The sequence below is a fragment of the Phycomyces blakesleeanus genome, assembly GCF_001638985.1.
Source record: "Phycomyces blakesleeanus NRRL 1555(-) unplaced genomic scaffold PHYBLscaffold_30, whole genome shotgun sequence".
NCBI lineage: Eukaryota > Fungi > Mucoromycota > Mucoromycetes > Mucorales > Phycomycetaceae > Phycomyces > Phycomyces blakesleeanus.
The window spans coordinates 3,307-22,471 of record NW_017265187.1 but is presented as its reverse complement, the minus strand read 5'-3'; the positions used below and the strand labels follow the sequence as shown (position 1 = coordinate 22,471).

At 39.3% G+C, this 19,165-nt stretch overlaps 6 protein-coding genes and 1 non-coding gene across 7 annotated transcripts; 3 read left to right on the top strand and 4 right to left on the bottom strand.

Annotated features, from left to right (window-relative positions):
• Window positions 1–1,566: 1,566 nt before the first annotated feature.
• On the bottom strand, window positions 1,567–4,771 carry PHYBLDRAFT_174284 (hypothetical protein; the record flags this gene model as incomplete). Its single annotated transcript, XM_018437221.1, has 3 exons — window positions 1,567–2,498; window positions 3,405–4,436; window positions 4,747–4,771. 3 exons carry the CDS (start codon window positions 4,769–4,771, stop codon window positions 1,567–1,569), a joined length of 1,989 nt encoding a protein of 662 aa, XP_018285287.1.
• Window positions 4,772–5,047: 276 nt separating this feature from the next.
• PHYBLDRAFT_174283 (hypothetical protein) lies at window positions 5,048–6,023 on the bottom strand (the record flags this gene model as incomplete). Its single annotated transcript, XM_018437220.1, has 7 exons — window positions 5,048–5,150; window positions 5,248–5,278; window positions 5,402–5,468; window positions 5,628–5,695; window positions 5,779–5,807; window positions 5,889–5,923; window positions 6,012–6,023. The coding sequence occupies 7 exons, from the start codon at window positions 6,021–6,023 to the stop codon at window positions 5,048–5,050; spliced, it is 345 nt and encodes a 114-aa protein (XP_018285286.1).
• Window positions 6,024–6,443: 420 nt separating this feature from the next.
• On the top strand, window positions 6,444–7,532 carry PHYBLDRAFT_151496 (hypothetical protein; the record flags this gene model as incomplete). Its single annotated transcript, XM_018432692.1, has 5 exons — window positions 6,444–6,587; window positions 6,648–6,764; window positions 6,821–7,087; window positions 7,139–7,303; window positions 7,374–7,532. The coding sequence occupies 5 exons, from the start codon at window positions 6,444–6,446 to the stop codon at window positions 7,530–7,532; spliced, it is 852 nt and encodes a 283-aa protein (XP_018285285.1).
• Window positions 7,533–8,145: 613 nt separating this feature from the next.
• Window positions 8,146–11,294, bottom strand: PHYBLDRAFT_174281 (hypothetical protein; the record flags this gene model as incomplete). The annotated part of the gene is made up of 7 exons (XM_018437219.1): window positions 8,146–8,879; window positions 8,928–9,443; window positions 9,465–9,639; window positions 10,207–10,670; window positions 10,727–10,939; window positions 11,005–11,073; window positions 11,147–11,294. The coding sequence occupies 7 exons, from the start codon at window positions 11,292–11,294 to the stop codon at window positions 8,146–8,148; spliced, it is 2,319 nt and encodes a 772-aa protein (XP_018285284.1).
• Window positions 11,295–12,463: 1,169 nt separating this feature from the next.
• PHYBLDRAFT_74046 (hypothetical protein) lies at window positions 12,464–13,055 on the bottom strand (the record flags this gene model as incomplete). Its single annotated transcript, XM_018442971.1, has 2 exons — window positions 12,464–12,799; window positions 13,017–13,055. The coding sequence occupies 2 exons, from the start codon at window positions 13,053–13,055 to the stop codon at window positions 12,464–12,466; spliced, it is 375 nt and encodes a 124-aa protein (XP_018285283.1).
• PHYBLDRAFT_t254 lies at window positions 12,927–12,999 on the top strand. Its single transcript has one exon. It is a non-coding gene; the product is annotated as a tRNA-Thr (tRNA).
• A 5,434-nt stretch (window positions 13,056–18,489) lies between the features above and the next one.
• Window positions 18,490–18,960, top strand: PHYBLDRAFT_74048 (hypothetical protein; the record flags this gene model as incomplete). The annotated part of the gene is made up of 1 exon (XM_018442972.1): window positions 18,490–18,960. A coding segment is annotated over one exon (471 nt), but the record flags the coding sequence as incomplete, so codon positions are not given.
• Between the last annotated feature and the right edge of the window lie 205 nt (window positions 18,961–19,165).

Genomic DNA, 19,165 nt, shown 5'->3' with positions numbered 1-19,165 from the left:
CATTTCTGTGTTTTGCCTGCTGGTATATACTTTTTCCAGATATTATTCATACAAAAATAAAAATTGATTTGGTGAAAAAATAGAATTTACCAAATACATCAAAAAAGATGAATTAAGAAGAGAAATGGCAGAAAATTGCACCAAGTTTTATATTTATTCTTGCACTGAATCGATTTTTATTTTTGACTAATAATTCTCAGAAAGTGTATATATCTTATATGTTTAATAAAAAACATTATAACTATAAGTTTCATATTACTTCTGTTGTATAATTTATGCTGTGAGAAGAAAATAAAGCAAAATACAATATAGACAAAAGAATTTGTGAGAATTTGTATAGGTTGTTTATTTCAAAAGAAAAGTAAAGAATAATAATATTCGATTGTTTTTCTACACGGAACTATCTACTGATATTTATATATTTTTCTAATTTATAATTGTTGTGGTGGTTGAAGTTGAAGAAGTTTTTAAAAGAAAGAATTAAAGATTTGAGATGAGGAACAAAGATTCATCAGAACTTGTGTAAGGTTTGTTTATTGAGAAAGATTTGGTATCAAAATTTGACGAGGTTCCTACACTGAACTACTACTGCTATTTATATTATTTTGGATCGGGAAAATTATATGACTGGGGTCAGGTAATCGATCCTATCTGAGCCATAATCAGAGCAATGTGATCTTGGAATAATTAATGTATGATTAATTATATAAATGTGTGTAGTCCCAATGAAGTATTAATATCAAAAGTAAATGTGTTTATGAGTTATAATTATGCTTATAATAATCCACTGATGTATCCCATATTATGATGATATCATCATATGAAATATAATCACTATCATGCATGCTAAACCTGTGTGTTAAATAATAAAGTAATTAGTAGACACCTTTGACTGGAATAGCTGAGGCCTTATATTATTTCCTTCAGACTTATTCTCAATTACAGCAGTAGTCAATACTCATTTACAACAATGATGGTGCAAAAGAGACAGGAGGCACTGGGCTGGCAAAAAGCATAATCTTATACAGAACTTGGCAATAAGAGCATCGGCATGGAACTTCATACTTGGTAGATTGCAGATGTGCTTTAACACAGTTGTGGAGGACGTGGCATGCCCCCCAACAATCATGCGAAGACACTTATCTTGAATGGACTCCAGTACTTTGATATCTTGTTTCAGTAGAGTGGAGATCGTCAAACCATATTCAAACTTTGGGTGGACAAAGGTCTTATACAATCATGAGCTGGCCTTCTTGGCTCAGGTTAAAGATTATTTTTATTAAGGAGATATTGCTGGCAATCTATAGATCATATAGCCTCCCAAGTACAAAAGAAAAAGATAAAAAAAGTCCAAAAGGATCACAAAAGACAAAAAAATGAATAGAAGAAGAGAAATAAACAATACTAAGCTAAAAGACTGAATCTGCTCTCCACTTTGCAGCTGTGTAAAAAGTTGTAACAGTGAAAGGGAGGAGACAGAATTGCAGATCTAGAAACATTTCATAAATGAGAAAACAAAAATAAGAAGAAAAGAAGTAAAAGAAAACAGATATTAAATTATTAGAGCTAGTGCCAGAGAGAACCATGATCGTTTTCATGTGTGTAGTTGCCATTAGGATTGCATAGCATGTCAATATGCCATAGTATTGTAAGAAGAGCTTTCCGATATAGAGGGCTTGGATATGTAGACGAGATTGGTAGTGCTGATATAGCAAAGTCAATGATGTTGTCTTCATCTGTGGGTGGTGCTGGAAGTTGAGATAACAGCTGAGATGGGATTGTGATGCAGAATTGGAGATGGCGTCTTGAAGTATGATCAAAGCCACATGCACACTCCTTTGGGTTACCAGGCAACCAGCCCATTCTCCAACGTACTAGACGGCCACGTTCTATGCGTGTAGCAGGAAGAAACAATACAGGATCAACTCCAAGAAGAGGGCGGCAAGCTTGGATGAGAATCTTAGTGTTGGTGAGACAAAAGTGAGCAAACTTTTCTTGTCTAAAAGACTCAAAGTGCTTGAATAGTTTTATGTGGCTGGAGCAATTAAGATCAGGAGGAATGCTGGCAAAAAGAAGGTTTGTGTGAAGAGTGGATAGTGTTGATGCTTGGAGATGATGAGAATGGAGCAGAGAGAGAAGACAACCAGAAGGAAGAGTGTGTGCCCAAAGACAAAATTTTGTTTTGAGAATGTCAACGCGAAAAGCCATACTGGGCAGATTGCAGATATGTTTCAAGACCACAGTAGATGAAGTTGCATGGCCACCAACAATCATTCGCAAGCATTTATCTTGAATTTTCTCTAGAAGTAAAACATCTTTTTGCAAAAGACATGTGATTGCAAGACCATACTCGAATTTTGGTCGTATAAAGGTTTTGAACAGACGTGAACTTAAGAGCAAACTGAAACCAGATCTACATGCACCAACAGCAGTAAGAGTTGCCATAGCAGCCAATGCTCCAGAACGACGATGAGTGACAACAGATGGTCCAAAGATGCCTTTGTTACGGAAAGGTATACCCAAGTATATAAACTCATTTACTGCAGGAAGCAACTCGCCATACAGAGAGATAGTAGAACGTGGTAAAGATCGTGAAGGAGGATAGAGTAAAGCACATTTTGAAGGACTCCAATGGTAGCCAAGCTGGAAGGAGTGTTGGGCAGCAAGATCAAGCATACTCTGAACATCAGTGACAGAGCCAAAGATAGCAACATCATCAGCAAAAAGAAGACTGTTAATGGCAGTAGGCAAGTGAATGTGTTGAAAGTCATTCGCATCTGATAGTGCAAGAAGAGAATTGTAAGCATCCAATGAGAAAGGAGAGGTTGATGGGATATGTGTTGAGGTGAGTGGTGATGCAACTATGCAGAGTATTGGTGGCAGAGAGTTGATATAGATTGAATACAAATGTGGACTGAGAACGGAACCTTGAAGGACATCTGTGGTGGGAGAAAAAGAATGAGAAGAGAAGTTGTCAAGAAGAACAGATATAGAGACATTATCAAACATATTGACAAGAAGTCCAAGTAAAGCTGGTGGTGTGTGACGTCTAGCAAGAGCATCCCAAATGACTCGTTGGTCTACTGTATCATAAGCTGCCTTTATGTCTAAGAATGCAACAACAGGATAATGGTGATGGCGGTGGAAGTGTGCTTTCATGAGGTCATGCAGACAGAGAGCTTGGTCCATGGCACCACGTCTAGGACGGAAACCACCTTGAGCAACATCCAGAGGAGGGGAAAACTTGTGAAGCACTGGAGAAATACACATTTCCATCAGTTTCCGCACAACGGAAGTTAGTGAAATAGGTCGATAGTTAGCAGCAATTGATGGATCTCCCTTTTTGTAAATGGGAAAAACTTGAGCCTGACGCCAAATAACAGGTACATATGACCATTGCCAACAGATGGTGAACAAGAGTGAGAGTAGTGGAGCAATTTGTGGTCGAATTACTTTCAACATTTCTGCTCTGATATGATCTGGGCCTGGTGCCTTGCAGTTAGGCATAAATTGCATGCATCCCTCTACTACTGAAGAAACAAATGGCGAGTTGGCAGAGGCAAAAGGCAGACTAGTACTGTGAAGAGGAGGAGGAGGACACTGATCTGGGAGGATACTGCTACTGTATACAGATGCAAGATGCTCACACATAATTGTTGCTGCTGTTGCTGGTCCATCACTATGTTGAAACATGTGCTGAGGCTGCCGTCGGCGTTTGAGTAGCTTGATCTTTGATGTTGCTTTGGAAAAGTCTTGTTCCATTGATTTGCAGAAAGCATGCCATGATTGGCGCTTAGATGATTGCACTTGATGTCGGAATTCTGCCTGCGCTTTGAGATGCTTATCCCACCAATAAATTCTGTCTATACCACATGCATGGCGCCATTTCTTGTAGCAGAAATTGCGGTGCTCCACAGCTGCTTGAAGTACTGAATTCCAGAATTTTTTCCAGTGGGAAGGACGGGGAGGACGGTTGCCAATTGAGCTACTTAAAGAATTATAAATGAGTGAGTTGAATTCATCAGTTAGTGCATCAATTGGTGGACGTGAGGAAGGAGGGTGTTCGAAGGTCGATTGCAAAGTGGATTTGAGGTTGGTGGAATTAGTGACAAATGTGTGGGCATATAGTTTGAGAACATCAGGCTCTTGAAGACGTGAGAGGTTCCATGTTTTGCGAGATGGTGGTGGTGCATGTGATGTTGGATTGATGGCATATGTAAATGAAAGTGAAAGCAGACGGTGGTCAGAGTTGAGTGAGAGGTCGGTATGAATGTTGAGAGTGGCATTGGTGAGGGACATATTAGTGATAAACAGATCAATGATACTGCTTATCTCCACATTTTGGCGGAATGAAATGAATGTAGGTATGCATGGTGAGAGCTGGCCATTGACAACAGTAAGAGCACGTTCTTCTAACCATTGACAAAGAGCAAGACCTCGAGTGTTAGTAGCATAGTCACCAGTAAGTCAACCCAAACGTGAATTAAAATCGCCACAGATAATAGTGTCATTGGTCAAAGGAATGGACACTGCAAAAGGAGGGCCAATTCAGTATACTAAATCTTGACCAAATACTGTCTGAATGAATAAAATTCAGCATGAATTCGATTGGAATTTATGATGCCAATTTTTTAAAATTCGTGAGCTAAATGAATACAATTAGTATACTGAATTTTAGGAACGCAAAAAGAAAAAGTGTGATATACTTTTATGTGATATATTTTGGTCGTGAAAATATAGACGCACTTTTATCAGACCGCAGATTTTTCATTTTATATTGGTTTTGGGGTTTTTTTTTAAATACAGCACATAACATTCAACATCTTTTTATTACTATATATGGGTTGTTAAAGAAGAGATTTGGTCAAGATTTGGTCAAGATTTAGTCAAGATTTAGAGGTTTATGGGTCATTTTAAAGGTTTTTATTGGTTTGAAAAAATTTTCTTATTGTTTCTAGCTGTTTCTATTCGTCTACATCACTAATCGTCTTCTGTTGCAATTGGGTAGAAACATCACACTCGATGCCGTCATTTATTTTAGTGGATACTATGTTATTCCTTTCGAACATCCATTGGTCCACCCCTGGTGCAATCGACCCCTACTGTATTCCATTGCTTGCTGCGGCACGCCTTCTTGGCCTGTTTGTTTACTTTTATAAAAAATAATTATAGGGTGGATTAGAAAGAATGTTCTAGGTATATTTATTTGAGAGCGACAGATTATTTAAAAAATATGAATGTACTTACAATAAAGTTAAACACGAGAACAGATGGATGTCTTTAACATAAAGATAGATATATCAACGTTTTAGTTAAATGTCTCAATTATAGTAATATTGTCTATAAAAATAATAACTTTTGTTAATACGATGCAAAGTAAATAAGACTATGGTTTGCTTACCAGACAGTTCAGAAAACAGAAGAGTTGACAAACACAAAATACAATGACATTGTCTATAAAATATAATCTTTTATTAGAATGAAATAAAGAGTATCAGACTATTTTTTGCTTACCAATTATTCAATACAATAGAAGATGCAGCATGCGGGAAATGGAGATATTATCTATAAAATAATTTCTTTTCATTAGAATTACATACAAAGAAGTAGAATGATTATTTACTTACTTGTCTGTCTGTAGAGAATAAGAGTCGGTGTATAATCAAAAAAAGAGGACCGAGATAAAGATCAGTGACTATAGAGTGTATGGTATACATAAGAAAAATAATAAATACAAGTTGTATCTTGAAGGTGCACGTTAATATTTATACAACATACCATTTTGTAAACCCTCCCAAGGTATATGTCTTTGTTAACGGGCCAGAAAAATATAAGCAGAATAATTAATACATAAATCGTGAATAAATATTCAAGTATATTTTTATTACCTTTTTATCATTATTTTTGAGGCAGTTAAGAAGGACTTGGTGGTTTAAAGCATAGTGTATCATGCTAGAATAAAAACAACAAGATGATTAGGTCTTGAAACTTTGATGTGAGTTGATGCTTACCATGTTAGACATTAAGAAAGAAGTAAAGAAGAAGAAAGAAAAAATTAAAAAAAAAAAAAACGGGGGAAATTCAAAATTATAATTTTATGACCGTTGACCCTGAGAAACTGATAGAATCAATGGAGCAAATTGAAAGTCATTCAACCCATCCCGATTGAGACAAGACATTACGTACTAAACCATAATCTCTCACATCTTTGTAATGGATGTAAGCTATTACAAATGCCTTTCCAAGTCGGCTTATAAAGAAAAGTATAATATAGAGAGCAAAATGCTATAAAGAGCATCATCAGAAAAATAATCTTTTGGTGCCTTACTTTCCACCTTTACGTATGTTTTGATTTATTTTATTATTTTAAAGAAACCCGACTCTAATTATTAAAGTATTCACATTGTTTCCATTTCTTTCATTAGCCTTAAATATCTCAATTCATGTCTTCTAATACGCAGCAATCCAAAAAAACGAAAAAGACGACTACAAAAAAGTCTGTTCAACAAACCGCTGGGACAGCAGCAAGCACAAGACAACGGGAAATTCTTCCCAGCTTGACAGTTAGCGCAGAGCTAGATGGTACTGTCCTGTCCACTTTGTCCACCATGAGCACCTGACTGAATGAATCTCATTCACTTCTGGAGAAGGTCTACCACAACATGGGAGCAACCAATGGCCAGAATAACAATTCGAACCATAGTCCCATCGGTCAGGCTCTTACTACAGGAGAATATATAAAGTACCGCCTTCCAACGGTTTCGGTAGGATATATACTAGTAATAGAATATTGCAAAGTTACTTACATTATATTTTGCAGAGATTGATCCGTTCTCAAACACGAGCAGTTCTGGCAACAATGCCATTGACAGTCAATGAGGGCGCCTTCTCGACATCCAACCGTCCCATTGCTGATGTAGTGCAGAGCTACACACATCAGCAAGCTGAAGTAAAGTCTGTTTCGTCTGCAGTTGTGGAAGAGAAAACCCGAAGACATATTTCGTATATGCTTCAAAGGGCAAAAGCTTTGCCAGAAAAGATAGCTCAACAAAATCGGATTTCTCGACGCCGGTCCAGAAAGAGAAACGTAAGTATAGTCAACAGTTTTTGTGTAAACTATTTTAACTTTTTTTTTCAGATTCTTGCAGACTACAAGGCAATTCACTTAGCTGACAAGGCAAACCTTGAGTCTAAGTTTGGTGAGACTGTCGTTGACCTTCTGGACTATGACATGTTGTCTGATATTGAGTCAGATGAGGAGAAAAATAAAACTAGATATACTCCTAGAAATAGACATCTCTTGGTAAGGCTCTCATGATAAAAGTTATTTTTTTTAATACTTCTAACTCAAAAGTATTTATATTATAATGCAGGTGGATGAATACTTTACTGTTTTGAAGAAACGGAGACTTGCTAACAAGGGACCAGACGTCATTGGCAATTCTGTCTATCCAATTATTTTGAGAAACACCAAGTTATCGAATGAGAAAAAGGCACGTGTTGCTGCTTGGATTCACACACGCCAACAATAAATCGTTATTTTGTTTACAAAGTGCATATAGTACTTTAATGATTTTTATTGATTGTGTTGAATGATGTGGGTGAAGTGGTAAAATATAATCAGGCGGTATTGTCAAGATGAGAAGCAATTAATATATAAATAAAAGGAAAAAGAAAAAGACAAAATCAAAAATCAAAATAATAAATTATTATTTTATTTTATTTTATTTTATTTTATTTTAAAGCCAATTAATAAAAAAAAATATATATACAAAGCAATTATTTAATTATATAACCCTGATTGTTTTATCCTCGTTTTTTTATTGGAAATTATAATACCGATATTAGCAAGAATATGCAATAAAGGCAAAGAAAATGGTAAATGTCGGGTATTAAATATACAAGTTTTTTTGTCTTTTATATTATTGATAAAAGCAAGAGAAATAAATAATGGTTTTTACTATTTGTTAATAGTTAAAAAAAACTGGTAATATAATTTACTATTGCTCTTTTAAATACTTAATAAAGAAGTAATGTTAAAACTAAATAAGAATACAGAGATAAATAAAGCTAAACCTTTTTACAGTCAAAAAAACTTGTATTATAATTATTTATACTGGTAACCTAAATAGTTGTTATTTTTTTTTATGTGACTACTTTTCTAGGCAGTGGAATAACCAGGTGCTTTTGCGTCCCACTCTGCATTTTATGCGTAGTCAACGCAAAGCACGAATGCAGACGATGCACTGGAACAATGCATGAAGCATCTTCTTCCATAAATCCCTTGTCCCACAACTGCAGACCTTGATCAGCTAATGGCTGATGACTACTTGAATGGTAGGCGGGAAACCATTTAATGAATGCAAACGTTGACACTCTTTTGACTCCACCGATCTTGATGGTATGAGTAAATAAATACTCTATTTGACCAGGGAATTCAGATACATCGTCATTTGTTCTCTCAAGAAACAATACCCTCACAAAAGACCCGCACTTCTTCTTTTCACCACTGCAGTACTCTTGCCCCAGCAACGAAATCTTCTTCACCTTTTGAATCCGATTGTTCACAAATACATCCTCACCAATTGGGATTCTCCCTACCACACAGAAGGAAACACTTGTACTCCGGTAAGCCTTGACATAGAATTCAAATAACCACTGATAGTGATCATCCTTCATCATAGTCAAAGGCTGCAACTTGATTGGCAATGTGGTTGGGGGCAAGGCCTCACTTCCGGTGACATTGTACCATGGATTTGTAGCAGCTTGTTGGAACATTGCTAAGCTAAATGGCAACGCAGGAGGGTGGCCAGCATCCAAATTCAAGGGAGAAGAGCTGTCGGAATTTGATTTTACTTGGGCAACCCCCTCAAGGAACTCTATCAGTGGTGATGAAAGATTGGTAGAATACGCTCAAAGAAAGCTACCAATGAATGCTTTCTCCAGGAAGACTCTCATGAAGGTGACCTCAAGACCATTGCGACGGTTCGTCTTGATGTTCTTCAACTTGCCGTTGTATCTCTCGAAGCTATACAGCCAGAATGTGTATACCGGACCAAAATTAAGCATTGACTCACGCAAGTGCATATGCAAGTTCATATTTGGCGTGATGCTGCTCTCTCCATAAAGAGTCTCACACTCTTTTCCGAATTCTCCAAGGAGCTGGTGTGCGCTGTCAATTTCTGAATATGTGACTGAAGGACCAGTCAACTTTCGGCATGCTTTTACAAAGAGAGTCCAGTTTTTGTAGTCGTCTTCAGGCAAAGCGTCTTTTAGTACCACCAACAAATAAATCAGACACCACGATCGCCACTCGTCTGCCTTCATATACAGGAAACCAGATTCGATCTTTGTTGATAAAACGGCATACCCAGGAGGAACAAGAATACCATCGGCAAGACATTGCATACGGACGAGAACAGCAGTTGGGAGATACCTCAGGTCTTTCTAAACACTGATCATACACTTTGCTGTCCCAAGAAACAAATTGTGCATGGGATCAACAATCATGCATCGGACGGGATCAAAGTAGTGTAGGCGATGCAACTCGGAAAAACGGGTGCCATGCTGCTTCTCCAAAACAGCTCTCTCTGCATCAGATTCTGCGCAGAACCACATCTCAGCTTCGGTTGCATTTTCCTCTTTTGTTCGGGAGACCCAGTTCTCATGATCGAATCCAGAATAATTGATCTTACTTGTTCCAGCAACAACAGTGAAATGACGCTTGCATATGTGACAGGCGTTTGTACTTGCAAATCCTGTAAATCCAGCAGTCTTTCTTGCAGCAGGTATGTCGCAAGCAACACACATAAGAGCAGCGCGGATACTAGTACCATTGGGGAACTCTGGAGTTTTCATAGTTATGCTGCCGTATAACTCTACCAGCTCGTCTACCAGAGGTTCCAAGAAGTTGTTCATCTGGTCGATCTTTGCTTCCTTTGGACCAGGCATGACACCGACAAGGATAATGTTTTCCGGCTTCATTCTTTCTTCCCTAGGCAGGTTGTTCATTGACAGGTACAAGGCCCCACTTGCATGTGTACGACCCTCGAACGGTTGAAACCAATCCACATTCAATGTCAACATCAAAGAATGGTCGTGATTCACAAAAGGCTCGTCATCTTCATCAAGGAGCTCAGACCACATTGCACCATCATAGACGTCCAACAAGGTACTGTTTACGGTTTCCCTTGATCTCCATTGAACGATTTGATGCTCGAACCCAGGTTTGGCGAAATGCTGTGCCAATGCATTCTTGAGCGAGTTGTATGGAAAAACCATGAGAGGGATGGCGCGATCAGCTTCGGTGTCAGAGAAAAGAGGATTTCCGCAGTATGTTGGTGGTGTGGTTGTGTATTTTTCAAATGTGCAATTTGGTTGGCGATTGCCTGGTAGGTAAATTGCAAAGCACTTGTTGCAGATAGTGTATTTGACGATGCTTTTTGTCATGAAATTGAAGCCGGTCATAGTCTTTAATGCATCAATGGTGAGTGGGAGATCGGTATCCTTATCAAAGGCAACAAGAAGATGGCGGAAGAATTTCAACATAGCAGTTCCACCTGCTTGAACCAAGTAAAACGCCTGAAAGATAACGCCAAATAGAGCCATGAATTGGCTTGTTTGAGACATTTCATGAATTTTCAAAGAAGCAACTACAAAGGCAAGTATTTCTGTTAATTATTTGTAACACAATTTATGTATATTTCTTTTTTAAATGTATGCATACCGGAAGCAACCATGTCTTCAAAATCTTCAACACCGGCAACCTCAACTTCGCTCTCATCTTCAGACTCATCACTTGAATCAGGATCGTCATTGTCAGAAGCCAATGATGTTGTCTTGACATCAGACTCTTCGAATTGAAAAATCTCGTCTTCTCTCAAAAAAGGTACACTCTGTACGGTAGTTTCGGCTGATACAATAGAATAATTGTCTTCATCTATAGTAAAACCAGACTATTAGCTATCTAAATTATGATTTATTAAAAAGAAATTTTATACTCACAATCAATCGATGTTTCAGATACATCTACCATCTCAACGTCTGTCTCTTCTTTGACAACTTCTGTATTAACTGATAATTAACAAAAAAAAATATTAGATTACAATTTATCCAGTAATGCGCGTACTACTCAAATGTCATTTACCTCGATTTTTTGGGCCAATGTCTAATAACTTATCAGCATTATTATGACGCTTAAAGGTCTGTGCATTTTGCAAAATTCCGCCAATTGCATTTTTGGTACATGATGAACATGTACACATAACAGTGTAGGTTTTAGTTGTAGAATTCATAACAGTAAGAATAATATTAATAATAATAAAATAATAAAGAGGTGTATACTATATTTTATTTTCATCTTTTATATGTCTCTTATTTTTGTCATTAATAATGAGTTGATATATCTTGTTCACTATGTCATTGACTACATTGAGCTTACCGTCCCTATTAGTAAGAATTACAAATAGATTTTGATGCAGCAATCTTTTCTTAAAAAAAGTGTGCCTGATTATTAATGGGGCTTCAATTTAATAATCACTGATATAATGGCGTAGTTTTTCTCTTTTGCGTTTTTTTAACATGACATCAATTCTCGCTCATTTTGGCAAGTGGCCTTTTTTGGATTTTCTTTTTCTTGTATTTTTTATGACATCAATTTTTGCTCTTTTTTTCAATTTTTTTTGATATACTTTCTTATTAAAAATAAGTCATATATCATATATTATTATATTCTAATAAAAATCGGTATTTTTTGCGATGCAATAAAAATATTATTGAGTCTAAATTAGGTGCATCTGTAACAACAAGTTTTTCCTTCCAGAAAAATAATTAAATACTACATTTAACATTTAATATTTTATTTTTATTTTTTATTTTTCTGCCAAGTCAATCGAAACATTTTTTAAGACAATTGTACAATTTATTGCCTAATTAATAAATATTTGTGTTTGTATCTGTGTTTATTTAATATAATCAGAAAAAATTGCGAATTCCCATCTCAAGAAAAAAATATATTGAAAAATGATGGTGTTTGAAATATTTTTCCAAATTTTGCCAAAATTCAAAAAATAAAATTCGACCAAATCCACCCTCCTTTTGCAGTGGGATGAGAGAACTGCAAGAGCATCATGGGTGGACATAGAGGGCGGTAAGTACAAGCATACAATTCTGAGGGAGCCAATCTTGATGGCTAAAGCATAATTAGATGACATAGGAATCTGAGTGACAGGATAAGGACAAGATGGAGAAATAAGAACAGAAACACCCATAGAACCTCTGTAGTTGCTAGCTACAGGTGAACCATAAAGATGAATCTGGGACCAAGAAGTGGGGAGACAAGATGGGGGGAGAAGCCATGTTTCAGTGATAAAAAGCATATATAGAGAGTGACAGTGTTGAAGAACATCATAAATTGCACGAGGCTGCAGACCATTAGCATTCCAAAGTCCTAATGAGATTTCACTCATTCAGATATTGCAACAGAGGTACGACAAGATGGTGATTGGAAATCATGAATACCAGCACCAGGACCAGAAACAGAATGGACAGGAATATCTTCCTTAGAGATCCAGTCTTGATCACAAAAGAAATGACCAACAGGAACAGCAACATGAGGACGAAGGTACTTGAGAGCCTTCAGACAACGATCAGAATGAAGTTCAGCAGCAACTTCTTCTAGCTCTGAATCAGAAAGAGACTTATATTTGGGATCTGCAATGTTTTTGGAATCCAAAGGGTCAAACGCATCTAAGATCTCAATGGCAACTGTGGTCAGAGTGGTCTGGAATTTCTCAGCATACTGGTTGTGAACTAGGATGCCAACTACATCTTTGGCAGGAAAATTGATATCCAAGATGCGGCCAGTATCAACACCAAGTGTTTTTTACGAGTTGTGTACTTTTTTATGTGTGAGACGACGTAAACGTGCCTTCTTGGCTCAGTTGGCAGAGCGTCTGCCTAGTAAGCAGAAGGTCGCCAGTTCAATTCTGGCAGAAGGCAAGATTACACTATTATACTTTTAATGTATATTGTCTATTATTATTTTTGTCGGACATTATTTTGATGAATCCGAGAAATCGGGATAATTGACTGCAGCAGTTCTGTATGTCAAAGATACCTCATAGATAACGAACTGCAGTAATGTCTTGTAAAGATTAACCACAGTAACATCTTCTGAGCATCAACCGCAGTAAAAGGACTTCTCTTGTAATTAAATAGAGTATAATAGTTTACTGCGGATAATGCGCAGTATTAGTTTAGAAAACTATATAAGACAATTCAATTCCTATCAATAAAAAGGACCTTTTATCCTCTCTTCGATTTTACATATACTCTCCGATCCCCAGTGGGTTTGACCTTTTGACTTTGCTATAGTAAAAGGAAGACCATCCCAGATCAGGAACGACAATTGGTAGCTGAAGCTATTTTTCCTCTAACAAGACCTTTGATGAATCCGGTTGAAAGACACCAAGACATATTTGATAAGAAGACCCTTAGCCAATTCGAGATTGAAGAACGAGTCCAGGACTTGTTACCCAGCGAATTAGTAAACGACTACAAGAAGAATCGGCGTGTTCCTCATATCCCTGAAGAACAGCGTATTAAGAAGACCCCTGCCCGAGAACAGAAGTGGACCGAACTAGCCACAAAACTAGCCGCAACCTTAACAGGAAAGAACAAACAAGAACAAGAAGAAACAATGGCCCCCCAAACCGCCACTCTAACAGCCGAAGCAATTGCTGCTGCCGTCGCTGAAGCAATGAAAGCAATCACGGTGCAGCAGGAGGCCCGTGCTGAACGAATCAAGCAACCTGATTGCTTCCATGGAGAACGTTCTGCCACAGTAGTGGATGGTTGGCTGCGCGCAGTCGAACGTTACACCAGATACTACAATTTTTCCGCAACAAAAGCCTGTGAATTTGCAGTGAATCTGTTGCGTGACAGAGCAGACACATGGTGGAGACGCATGGAAGTAAAGGACAAACATCCAACAACCTGGGATGAGTTCAAGATGGCTCTGTCGGGAGAATTTCGTCTAGTCTACTCACTACAGACGTCCAGGGACCGCCTTGCTCGACTATACCAAACAGGAACGGTCGCAGAGTACATCGACGCGTTCCACAACATCCAGTTGGAGTTGCCTGGAATGAACGATGAAGAAGCCCTCGACAAGTTTGTCCGCGGACTTCACCCCACCATACGAGGAAATGTTCTTGCCGCCCGACCTGTCGACGTTGACAATGCCTGCAACATCGCTTTGGCATATGCCAGTGGCCTCCACTTGGGGCAACAGAACAACTACGCACCCGTCCCCCAACCGTACCAACAGACATACCAACAGCCGTACCAACAGCAGTACAGTGGTCCCGAGCCCATGGACCTGGATGCGATTCAAGGTCGCCATAATAACTATCGATCTCACCCCCCTCAGAAACGTAATGTGGCTACTTGCCATTGGTGCGGCGAAGTTGGTCACTTCAAGAGGAACTGTAGGGATCGATTAGCAGCGATTAGACAGTTAGATGAGGCACGTAGCAAGAAGCAGGGTTTTCGCGAAACACAACCGTAACGGGAGGTCGGTTGTGTTCAATGGAAGAAAAATCCTCCCCACAGGCTAATAATATTAGCGAAACTAGCGAACCAGAAATTAATAAAGACGTGTCTGAACAGTATACAAATGTTACCAATGAAGAGCCTGAGACTATGTCTGAAGAAAATTGTGACCCTTGTCTCACTGCCGACCAACATTTCTTAGAAGATCTCCATGCTGCCATGGACACAGACTTGCCCTTATACGCTGCTATACTTGACGGACAACAAATCCTGGTGTTAATTGATAGTGGTGCTAGTGCAAACTATGTATCACCCCAGATCGCCCATTTGGCCACACACATTTTGGATATACCCGGACGATCAGTCGAAACTGCAGGAGGACACAGCATTAAGATCCATCAGAAGGCAACATTAAACCTCTCTTTAAATGGATACACTGACACCATCGATGCTTTTGTATTTCCCACTAAATTCGACTTGATTCTTGGCCGCACTTGGTTGCAAATGGCTAAACCCGTCCCAGATTGGCATGTCGATAGCTGGTCTTTACATCGTGATGAACAAGAATTTATTTTGCGTCCTCATGGGCCCCGTCCTACTAAACCTCACCTAAACTATCTGATATCTGCAAAACAAATTGAGAAACTCTCTAGGAGAGAGGAGGCCGAATGCTTTTTGTTGCACATTAAGACAGAAAAAGAAATACATAATGATGAACACTGGATGAAATTAGTAAAAGAATTTGAGGACGTTTTCCAAGACGGTTTACCTGGATTACCGCCGAACCGTGACGTCCAACACGTTATAAACACTGGAGATGCCTACCCTGTCAATAAACCACCATTCAAAATGAGCCCTCGAGAACTCGACGAATTACAGCAACAACTAAAGGAACTTCTAGACCTCGGCTTAATTCGTCCGAGTTCTTCGCCATGGGGTGCTCCAATTTTATTTGTTAAAAAGAAAAATGGTGAGATGCGCATGTGTGTTGATTACAGAGCCCTGAACAAAGTTACTATCCGCAATAACCATCCATTGCCACGCATCGATGAGTGTTTGGAACGCCTTCGTGGAGCAAACCATTTCACCAGTTTGGACCTCAAAAGCGGTTACCATCAAGTGAGAATTCAAGACTCAGATGTGCCAAAAACCGCCTTTAACACCCGATATGGCCAATATGAGTTTCTGGTTCTTCCCTTTGGTCTCACCAATGCCCCACCGACGTTTCAGCATCTTATGAACAAAGTTCTTGGAGATTGTTTGGATAAGTTTGCCTTAGTCTATTTGGATGATATCCTAATCTTTAGCACGACACCAGAAGAACACGAAGAACATGTACGACATGTGTTAAACCAACTACGTGAAGCGAAATTAATTGCCAACCTTAAAAAATGCGAATTTAACAAAAACGAACTAACTTTCCTTGGATTCAACGTATCTGCGCAAGGCATCTTACCATCGCCAGACAAAGTAAAGACTATAAAAGAATGGACACCGCCAACAAATGTACAAGAAGTTAGACAATTTATTGGCCTTGCACAGCACTACCGCCGCTTCATCCCTGGGTTTGCTGGAATCGCTGCGCCCTTAACAGACTTAACTAAAGGGACAGGACCAAAACGACGGCCTATCGTTTGGACGGAGACATGCCAGGAAAGTTTTGATTTACTAAAAGAGAAAATGAGTACTGCACCTGTATTACTTGCCCCAGACATGGATAAACCATTCCGCATTGAAACAGATGCTTCAGATTTTGGTGTTGGTGCCGTATTAATGCAAGAAGACGAAAACGGAAGTTGGAAACCATTAGCGTTCGAATCGAAAAAACTCTCCCCTGCCGAAAGATCGTATCCTGCTCAAGAGCGCGAGTTACTCGGTATTCTACATGCCTTGCGTACTTGGCGCTGCATGATCGAAGGAAAACCGTTCACTGTATTCACCGATCACTTACCACTCAAGTATTTTCGCAGTCAGGTTAAGCCCACGCCTCGCCTGATAAGGTGGATTTCTGAATTCGAGCTGTACGACCCGATAATTCAATACAAACTGGGCAAAGACAATGGTGTCCCTGATGTGCTCTCTCGTCTCGATGGCCCAGAATACGATGCAACATTAATTAAATCAATGGAACCAGAATACCTGTACACCATACCAGACTCACAAACGTCCGACTGGCCAAAATTTTATGCACGAAAAAAAGATGAATGGCCAGAAGACATAAAAGAATTACTCCATCGGCAACGCAATAAGTTTGTGGTCCACGACCAAAAGGTTTTCCGTCTCGTTAAAATAGGTGACATGGTACAAGAAATTCGTTTTGCACTGTTTGCCAAGCGTGCAGACTTAGTAAATAATTTCCACAATGGTTTCGGACATGCTGGAGAAACAACGGTGTATGATTTAATGAAGAAGCGTTGGTGGTGGCCAGCCATGAGAAGTCAAATTCAAGAATGGTTATCGAAATGTCATCAATGTCAATTGGTCTCAAACGCAGAACGCAACATACACCATGCCCCTTTGGAACCATTGGATATCCCCCCTGCTTTCTCTCGTTGGCATCTCGACTTCATTGGAGAACTTCCCACTACAATCAACGGAAATCGATGGATTTTGGTTGCCGTCGACTACGCTACGAATTGGCCAATTGCACGTGCTGTTCCTGCTGCTACGGGCGAAGCCATCGCCAATTTTTTGTACGAAGAAATAGTCATGCGTTTTGGTTGCCCAGACGAAATTCTGACAGATCGTGGTGCAAACTTTATGTCACATATTTTGAGCTTTTACATTAAGAAAATTAAGCTCCATCATAAATTAACCTCAGCATTTCACCCACGTACTAATGGAAAATGTGAAAGGTTAAATGGTGTTCTTAAACAGATGTTACGTAAATATGTACATGGTGCCATTCACCGATGGGACGAATATCTGGAAACAGCACTTTGGGCTTGCCGAATCAGAAAGCATCGTACAACTGGGTTCAGTCCATTTTTCTTGACTTATGGCCGCGAACCTCGTATTCCTGGTGATCCCCTACGTCCATTTATGGATACATCTATCCCTGACGACCCGACCCTCGTATCCGATGGCGCTATCCCTTTTCTTCGTAATCTCCAACAGGCTCGCAAAAATGCTGACGCTCGAGTAACCGCCAACAGCCAACAAGACAAGGAACGATGGGATTCGATCATGAAACCTCATCAGTTCGCAATCGGTGAACATTTGTTGTTGCGGCATGAAAACAAATTTGGACTAGAATATAACTGGATGGGCCCATATATTGTAGTAGATAAAAATTTCGATAAGAATATATACAAGCTCACAACAATGGAAGGTGTCCCTTATACTTCTTGGGTTCATGCTGACCGCCTCAAAATAGCCAAATCCGACGATTTCGACCGCACCTGGTATCACCCGACCGCTGCTCGTAACAATATGCGACGTGATCTGGCCATAGATTCCTCTTCCACCTTGCCGTTCTCGATGATAGAGTCTACCAGAGTTGACCGAGGACGATCAACAGTTTCGAGAGGGGGTGATGTCGGACATTATTTTGATGAATCCGAGAAATCGGGATAATTGACTGCAGCAGTTCTGTATGTCAAAGATACCTCATAGATAACGAACCGCAGTAATGTCTTGTAAAGATTAACCACAGTAACATCTTCCTGAGCATTAACCGCAGTATAATGACTATTTCTTTAATTAAATATAAATAATAACTACTGCGGATAATGCGCAGTATTAGTTTAGAAAACTATATAAGACAATTCAATTCATATCAATAAAAAGTATCTTTTATCCTCTCTTTGATTTTACGTATACTCCTTGATCCCCAGTGGGTTTGACCTTTTGACTTTGTTATAGTAAAAGGAAGACCAACCCAGATCGGGAACGACAATTGGTAGCTGAAGCTATTTTTCCTCCTAAAGACCTTTGATGAATCCTGGTGAAAGACACCAAGAAAATTTTGACAAAAAGACACTTAGCCAGTTCGAGATTGAAGAACGAGTCCAGGGCTTGTTACCCAAAGAACTAGTAAACGACTACAAGAAGAACCGGCGTGTACCACATATACCTGAAGAACAGAGACTCAAGAACACTCCTGCACGAGAACAAAAGTGGTCCGAACTTGCAAAAAAACTTGCCGCAACATTAACAGGAAAAAATAAAGAACTAGAAGAGATGGCCCCACAAACTGCCACTGTAACCGCTGAAGCAATCGCAGCCGCTGTTGCAGAAGCAATGAAAGCAATCACAGCACAACAGGAGTCCCGTGCCAAACGAATCAAGCAGCCTGATTGTTTCCGAGGTGAACGCTCCGCCGCAGTAGTAGATGGCTGGCTGCGCGCAGTCGAGCGTTACACCAAGTACTACAATTTCGCCCCGACCAAAGCCTGCGACTTTGCAGTAAATCTTTTGCGCGATAGAGCTGACACATGGTGGAGACGCACGGAACTCAAAACAGACCATCCCACTACTTGGGTCGAATTTAAAGCAGCCCTCACCAGAGAATTCCGCCCAGTTTATTCCCTCCAGACCTCTAGAGATCGACTAGCACGATTACACCAGACTGGGACTGTTGCTGAATATATCGATGCCTTCCAAGACATTC